This window comes from Dipodomys spectabilis, unplaced genomic scaffold (assembly GCF_019054845.1).
Source record: "Dipodomys spectabilis isolate Male_0828 unplaced genomic scaffold, ASM1905484v1 ptg000422l, whole genome shotgun sequence".
Lineage (NCBI taxonomy): Eukaryota > Metazoa > Chordata > Mammalia > Rodentia > Heteromyidae > Dipodomys > Dipodomys spectabilis.
Window position 1 is genome coordinate 4,142,391 of NW_024871099.1, and position 8,335 is coordinate 4,150,725.

General features: G+C 47.9%; 1 protein-coding gene across 1 annotated transcript in view; it reads left to right on the forward strand.

The window, feature by feature from the left end:
- Garre1 (granule associated Rac and RHOG effector 1) overlaps positions 1-2,695 on the forward strand; it is a 62,790-nt gene extending 60,095 nt beyond the window's left edge. Inside the window, exon 14 of the mRNA XM_042668159.1 lies at positions 117-2,695. Within this exon, the coding sequence (XP_042524093.1) occupies positions 117-431 (315 nt within the window). The 3' untranslated portion in view covers positions 432-2,695. The remainder of the gene's footprint in view (positions 1-116) is intronic.
- The last annotated feature ends 5,640 nt before the right edge of the window (positions 2,696-8,335 follow it).

Consider the following 8,335-nt stretch of genomic DNA (forward strand, 5'->3'; position numbering starts at 1 on the left):
GTGAGAGGCTCCAGCTTTCACCCGACCCCCTACAAAGAAAAAAGGGCCAGAGATCTGGGACATAGGACATGGGTAGACGTGCTAAATCCCCACTAAGGACCTTTTTTGTCTCCCAGGAGAACAAAACCAAAACATGGCCACCCAAAGCACCCTGGCAGCATCCTTCCCCACTGCCCAGCACGCTGCCCAGCCCTGGCACATCCCTCTATGCTGTCGCCAGCCCCAGCAGCCAGTGGAACGACACCATGCAGATGCTGCAGTCCCCTGTGTGGGCGGCAACCAGTGACTGCAGTGCCACTTCCTATACCTACGTGCAGACGCCGACACCGCAGCCCCCAGCCCCAAACCCACCACACAAGGCGGCACCCAAGGCCTTTAAGGCCTTCCCTGGCAAGGCTGAGCGCAGGCCAGCCTACCTGCCCCAGTACTGACCAGGGCAAGCCTACCTGTCAGCCGGAGCTGGAGTGGTGAGCGCCCCTGCACCTAGGCTGACACCAGCCTCCTCCTGCTACCCCAGAGGACCAGTGCACCCCGATCCCAGGGAGAGGAATATTCCTTGGGGGCGGGGGCAGTTGGCAGCTCAGTCCTGTTTCTCAAGACTTTGAAAGGCAGCAGACCCAGGAGAACCAGCTGAAGAGAGTCTGATGCTCAGGGGATTTGCTGGGTAATCTGCATGCTTAGTAAGCACCTCAGGTGGTTGGGATGCCACATTTGGAGACAGGTGTCTGAGAGGGTTAATAAGAACAAAACTGACCATTCTTCTGGAAGTCTCTCCTCCCTCCTTCACACACTGGGTGGTGACTACACCAATCACTGACTTCATAGCTGTTTTTCACATAGGCTTTGGTTCAAACCTCTCCTGCCTGAAACACCCATGGGTCTTTTAACATACCAGATATACTGGCTGGAAGTTTGCTCTCAACACTAATTTTATTTAACTTCATACACAGTGGGATAAATATAGACTCCTTCTGATCAGAAGCAGCCACCTGGGTCTTCTGGGGCTTGGTTAGCATGTCTCACCCTGCAGTCTTCACCAGATTCTCAGAGTCAAGACAGGAAAGCTGATGTTTGAAGGTGTACTCCTGATGGGGCACAGAGATGAGCTGCTGTCCACAGAGACTGCACCTGCCACCCTCACATCCTTCCACCCGTTGCCAAAGGGGTGGGTACAGTCCCAGATGGGGAGCTATGGGAAAGGGGCTGCAGGGGTGCGCGCGCGCACACACACACACACACACACTTCCACACGCAGGGACATTGTGAGCTGACTCAGAAGACAAACCAATTATAATGTAGACAGCAATTAAAGTCTTTAAAACACAAAATAATAAAACACAAACCACATTTCCAGTTAACATGTGCCATTAAATAGATAATATCCTGTGGGTTTAGGATATTTTCCAGCCAGGATGGATCCAGAAGAATTGAATGGTGCTTAAATTGAAAACTAATAAATATATATCTATATTGACTATAGACATCCCACTGTATTATTAGTTGAGGTTGCAGAAAGTTCTTTATATAAATCTTATTTAAATTTTTTTCATATTTCACCTTTGAAAAAAGTCTAATTGAGAAAAATCCATGATATTTTCTGGTATGAAAGTTTGACAGTATTAATATTTTTTTTTATATTTTCTTAAATCATTAAACCATTTTAATATATGTTTAACTACTAATAAATGGTTTATTCTTTCTAACTCCATTACAAGCTTTTCCAACAAAGATTTAATAACATTTATGTTCTCATTTTTCTACAGATAGTAAATTTATATTTAAAAATACCAAAAAGAATATATGTATGTATACACATCACATGCACACACATGTGCGCACACACACACACACACACACACACACACAAATCCTAGAAGACCCATAGGGCTTCTGTGCCCAGCCACTGAGATTTTCGTATGGTGTTGTCTTTGCCATGTGCGGACGCATTGCTACGATCCTTCACCCACCATGGGTTCCATTCACCTCACCATGTTTACAGAGAACTGTTTTGTACATAGAGTTTTTCAGGCACGTGTTTTGCACCAACCCTGCGTGGCTCTTATCTGTGTTAGTTGTCACAGTATGCACACTAATCCTCTGTTAAAAGTTCCTCGTGGCTGGTTTTTTCCCTTGTAAGATAGTTTTTTCTATCTCCTTCAGTAATGTGTTTCTTCCAGTTCTGTTAGACAGAAGTACTCTGGTTTTAACAGTGCCTCCCCAGACACCTCACCCTGGACACACGTCAGTCCTCTGTCCCTCCAGCACAGGCGACACGTCTAATTGTCACCTTCCAATTTGTTTTTGTTTTCTCCCCTCCCCACCTCCTAGTAAGGAAGACACTTTGTGTACTTGCATCTCCATAGCTGAGACTGTGGGGCACTGTTTGTGTAGTCTCTGTGCGGGTGCTGTGTTCCTAGCCCTGCCTGCTCTGAACACTGGTGATTCCAGGTGCTGCGCTCGGCAGAGAGGTCTTGCCAAAGCGCATGTATGTGAGTGTGGTGTGTGTGTGTGTGTGAGTGTGTGAGTGTGTGTGTCCTCTGCATGACTGAGCAGACATGGCTGCCTTGCTCAGACATCTGCAGGACTTTGGGTGAAGAGTTACTATGCTTCCAAACTGGAACTCTACATTTTGTATCTTACTTTGAAAGCTCCTATAAATAAAATAACTATTGGCTTTATTAAAAAATATATATACATTTAATAATATCTTGTATCTTTATTTAAAACAAAGGGTAGCAGCCAGTCAGAGCCACCTTGGTTCATGGCTTCGACAAGCTTTGCCCGAGTTGGCTTTTTAGGTCAGCATACCCTCTGATTCTGAGGTCTGTCAGGGAGTCAGGATGAGCTGTAGTGGACAGGCAGGACACAGAAAACCAATCACAGGCCTTCACATTGACTGCCCTGAGCGAGAACCAGTACAGGCCTCTGCATGTGTAAATGGAGCCACCACAGAGGTTAAGGAGACTTCTGGGAGAGTACAGACATGCTTTCTAGGTTGGGTTCTTCCAATGGGCATGGGTGCTGTACCTTGCTTTTGTTCTTCCATCACTGGGTCCTTCCCCAGCAGGGACCCAGTCTGTGCCAAGACACTTGCCTCACAGTGCCATCCTACTACACAGAAGGAAGATTGGGATAAAAACCACAGAGACTGGATACAGAATTTCAGTTCCCATTTCATTTACAGAAAAACAGCATGCACTGAAATTTTTACATGAATGTAGGCATGTCAGATTATTAAGTAAGCAACAAGTATAAGTACCACTCAAGCTCCCTGCTGAGATGCCCTGAGGTTGGGCATAGGTACCAAGTTGCAGAGCCTTCTAGATGAAGAAAAGCGGTTGCTTAGCAACCAACATGTGGTGCTAAGAAATACTCAAGAAATGCAGGGGGTGTCACTTAGTGGCACAGCCTGTGCTCAGCATGCCCAAGACCCATAATAAGCTATAAAATATGTTAAGGGGGAAAGAAATGTTTAACATAGCCATCCACCTAGCATTCACTGGACAGGACATGAGAGGAGCCCCATAACCTCCAGTTGTGTGCAAGAGGGTAGGAATAGAAGTAAGATAGATGAGCTGGGCACTGGTGGCTCACGCCTGTAATCCTAGCTACTCAGGAGGCTGAGATCTGAGGATCACGGTTCAAAGCCAGCCCGGGCAGGAAAGACTGTGAGACTCCTATCTCCAATAAACCACCAGAAAACCGGAAGTGGCGCTGTAGCTCAAGTGGTAGAGTACTCGCCTTGAGCTGAAGGACAGAGCCCAGGCCCAGAGTTCAAGCCCCATGACCAACAAAAAAAAAAAAAAGTAAGACAGACGGCCGGGCGCTATGGCTCATGCCAATAATCCTAGCTACTGAGGAGGCTGAGATCTGAGGATGGTGGTTCAAAGCCAGCCAGCCCAGGTAGGAAAGTCCATGAAACTCATCTCTAGTAAACCACCAGAAAACCAGAAGTGATGCTGTAGCTCAAGTGGTAGAGCACTAGCCTTGAGCTGAGGGACAGCACTCAGGCCCAGAGTTCAAGCCCCACGACCGACCAAAAAAAAAAAAAAAGACATGTTAAACCTGCTCCCTTAGAGGCCTTTTACCCTCCTGAGAGGTGAAGGATACACATAGGGATTTGAGATAAGTACAGCCTCCTTTCCTATCTGGGAATCTTCTGCTTCATGCCAGGCCTGGGACTAGGAGAGGATGGCCCCTTGTGTGTGGGGTTGCCATTGAAGTGACTCACGTCCTCATCTAGAGACAAAGGAGAAACTTTACAGTGGTCAGCTCTTCATTGCCCAAAAAGCCACGTACATAGTGTGTGACAAGCTGCCACCTCACTGTCCCATAGTCCTGGAGGAAACGCAGTTCCTTAGGACATCCTGTGAGGGGATCCGTGGAGTATGGGTTGTGTTGGAGGACTGACAAGGAAGGATTGTTTTAGGAGTGGCCTGATCATTTCCCAGAGGCCAGCCCCTTGCTAGGAGTCAAGTGTGTATAGTAAATGTCCTTGTCCTTAAAACTCAGTCTTAGGTGAGAACACTCATTTTCTCACTCATTTTTTGTTTTTTTTTCTTATACCAATATTAGGGCTCTCTCTTGGCTTTTACTGTTCAAGTCTGGCACTCTACCACCTTGGACTTTTTTTAAAATTTGTTATTATAGAGGTCATGTACAGAGGGATTACAATTACACAGTCAGGTAATGAGTATATTTCCTTTTGTACAATGTCTTCTGTTCCCTCATTCTCTCCCAGTCCCTCCATCTACCTCTTAACTTTTTAATAGTTAACTGGAGATGTCTCAAGATCTTTCCTACCTGGGATGGCTTTGAACCATAATCCTCAGATCTCAGCCTCCTGAGTAGCAAGGATAACAAGCATGAGCCACCAGTACCCATTGTAAATTGTCACTAAATCATTTGGTCTGGCCCTGCCAAGGCTACATCAGGAGGTACCTAAAATTCAATAAACCTAGAATCTGCCTTTAAAGCAAAATTCAATAAATCTACACCCCATGAATGATATTATAAATATCCAAACGGCCCTTGGCAGAAGGTTCCTCACCTGCTACCCTACTCCACGTATTGTCCACATAGCCTTGCCTAATACCCCCAACCACCTGCCTGTGGTCTAGGGCTGTTGAAGGCCCCATCGGTTCTCTGGCATCCGCAGATCCCTGTGTGCATGTGTGTTCCTACTGATAGAACAAGGAGTGAGTCTTGTGCTCAGACCACCTGCCAAGCAAATGGGGGGTGCACAAAAAGTGGTGATCGGCTAGAACTGGCTAATGCCCAGACACCGGAAAAAAATAAAGAGGCTCTCGCACTGGATTAAAATAATACGTAGCCAGGCACCGGTGGCTCACACCTGTCATCCTCGCTACTTAGGAGGCTGAGATCTGAGGACCGAAGCCAGCCCAGGCAGGAAGGCCTTTGAGACTCTGTCTCCAGTGAACCACCAAAAAGTGGGACGTGGGGGGGGTTATGGCTCAAGTGGCAGAGCGCCAGCCTTGAGTTAAAAAAACAGCAGCTCCTAGGCCATGATGAGTTCAAGCCCCAGGACCGGTGGGAGGAAAAACAGGTCACCAGAATTACATCAAGATAATAGAATTAATATGGGGAACAGCGCATCGGAATACTTCACGAAGTACATCTTTCCGTTTTCACGAAAACCACACCTAACTGATCCCAGCAACGGCGAAGACGAGCAGGCCCGGCAGCGCGCGGCGAGCTGAGGCCCCGCCCCATCCCCTCCGGGTGCACGCCCCAGCCCCTCCGGGTGCACGCGTGCGCACGTCCTTGTCGTCCACCCCCATCCGGAGCATGCGCACTGGCGCCCCACCGCCACCATCCCAGACGTGCAGACTCCATCGTTGACGAGAGCGCTCGGGACTCGGCGCAGGCGCGGTGCGCACGCGCAAGACACGGCCGGCCCTTCGGGACGTGCTTACCCACACGCGCACGCAGCGAGCCTCTTTCCGCCCCCCCCATCTCCACTCCCCCCCACCTCCGTCCCGTGCCTCAGGGCTGCGCATGATCGCCGCCGCGCGCGCGCGCGGCCGGTGGGGGCGTGGTCTCGCCCTCCGTGACTCAGCATCCTCGGGAGCGCGCCTACTCTGTGGAGACTGTCCCGGATGCTGCGCCCTCTTCGTCCCCATCCTCCCTGCGTTCTGATCTCGGTCCGACCGCGCTCCACCGCCCTGAGTTAACGCCTGACTAGCTTAAATGCCGGTCTTCAGTGTCCCCATCCTTAGGGCTCTTGTTGGGAAATGTGCTAGTTTCCTAAAACTGCTTTTTCAGGGTTGCATAGTAGGGTGCGCCCGGCTCTGAGCTTCTGCACAATGTCCCGGTCCACCCCGGGACGTTTGGTTGGAGGAGCAGATGCTGGAAGCACCCATGGGTGGTGGGCACCGAAGAGGATCTCTGGGGCCTTTGATGAGCCAGGGTTTGTAGCAATTATTGGTTTTTAGTCAGATCCTCGTTTGGGGGGCATGGCTCTAAGATGCTTCTTTATCACCCCCAGAAGAAACCCAGCACCCATACCTCATTCCCCTCGACCTCCTGGCACCCCTTCTGTCTGCATAGATTTATTCATTCTGGACTTTTCATATAAATGCAATCACACAACATGGGTGTGGGTGTGTGCCAGCACTGCCCCTTAGCTTTTGTGCTTACCACATGAGCTGCAGCTCCACTTCCTTCCTTGTGGTGCTGGAGGTTGCACAGACTTTGTCTGGGCTGGCTTTGAACCATGATTCTCAGATCATCGCAGCTTCCTAGGTAGTTAAGATCACAGGTGTGAGCCACTCGTGCCTGGCTTTGTCCTACTTTTTGTAGATTTTGTTCTTTGTTCTGCTATGACTTGTGACCCTTCAAATAGGAACCTAGTTGTTGTTTAAAAAAAAAAAAACTATTTTCTACACTTTTTACTATAGAAATTAGTTTTTTACTATTAAAAAAAAAAATCCAAGGCTGGGAAGGCGGCTCAGTGGTAGAGTGCTTGCCTTGCATGCATGAGGCCCTGGGTTCGATTCCTCAGCACCACATAAGCAGAAGGGAAAAAAAAGCCAGAAGTGGCTCTGTGGCTCAAGTGGTAGAGCGCTAGCCTTGAGCTGAAGGGCTGAGGGACAGGGCCCAGGCCCAGAGTTCAGGCCCACCATCAACCCCCCCCCCCCAAAAAAAAAAAATCCAGATAACTTGGACATTTCAAATTACAAGATTAAATATAGGCCAGCTGCTGGTGGCTCAAGCCTGTAATCCTAGCTACTCAGGAGGCTGAGATCTGAGGATCATGGTTCAAAGCTGGACCGGGCAGGAAAGTCAGTGTGAGACTCTTAACTTCAATTAACCACCAGAAAAACCAGAAAGTGGCTCAAAGTGGTATAGTGATCACCTTGAGCAAAAGGGCTCAGGAACAGTGCCCACGTCCCGAATTCAAGCTCTACAACTGACAAAATAAATAAATGTTTTTTTAAAAAAAAATAAGGGGCGGGAATGTGGCTCAGTGGTAGAGTGCTCCCTTAGCATGCATGAAGCCCTGGGTTTGATTCCTCAGTACAACATAAACAGAAAAAGCCAGGAGTGGTGCTGTGGTTCAAGTGGTAGAGTATTAGCCTTGAGAAAAAGAAGCTCAGGGACAGTGTCCAGGCCCTGAGTTCAAGCCCCAGGACTGGCAAAAAAAAAAAAAAAAAAGACTGTGAGGAAACCTGGCCTAATGAAGCAACTGGGAATCACTAAGAAAACCATTTACAGTGTACATTATTAGGATGTCAGAAAGTGCTATAGCAGGTCACTGATAATCTCATGCTGATAATCATACTTACTCAGGAAGCTGAACTCTGAGAATCATGGTTTGAAGCCAACCTGAGCAGGAAAGTCTGTGAGACTCTTATCTTCAGTGGATTTGGTTCAAATGCTTGAGCAAAAAATAGAAACAATAACAACAACAACCAAAACAACGCAAACAAACCTCAGGGACAGTGTCTAGGCCCTGATTTCAAGCCCCAGTACCTGAACATCCATACACACAAAATTAGATATTGTTCTTCTCGAAAACTTGCACCTCTTCATTGAAAAATCTTTCTCTTTCCATATTTGGAATCATTGATGACAATTCCATTTTCCAGATCCCAAGATCCCAGATCCCAAACTTGATGCCATCTTGACCTTTCTTACTAGGAAACTGTGACTTCTTTACTCAACCAGCATAGCATAACTTCTCCCTGATCTGTATGTATTATTGCACCAGCTTCCTCTCTGGGAACTTCTATTCAACCTGATGTACTCTAAAAACGAAACTTCAGAAAATGCTCCATCTTTGCTTAGAATCCTTCAGTGTGGCTTCCCATCT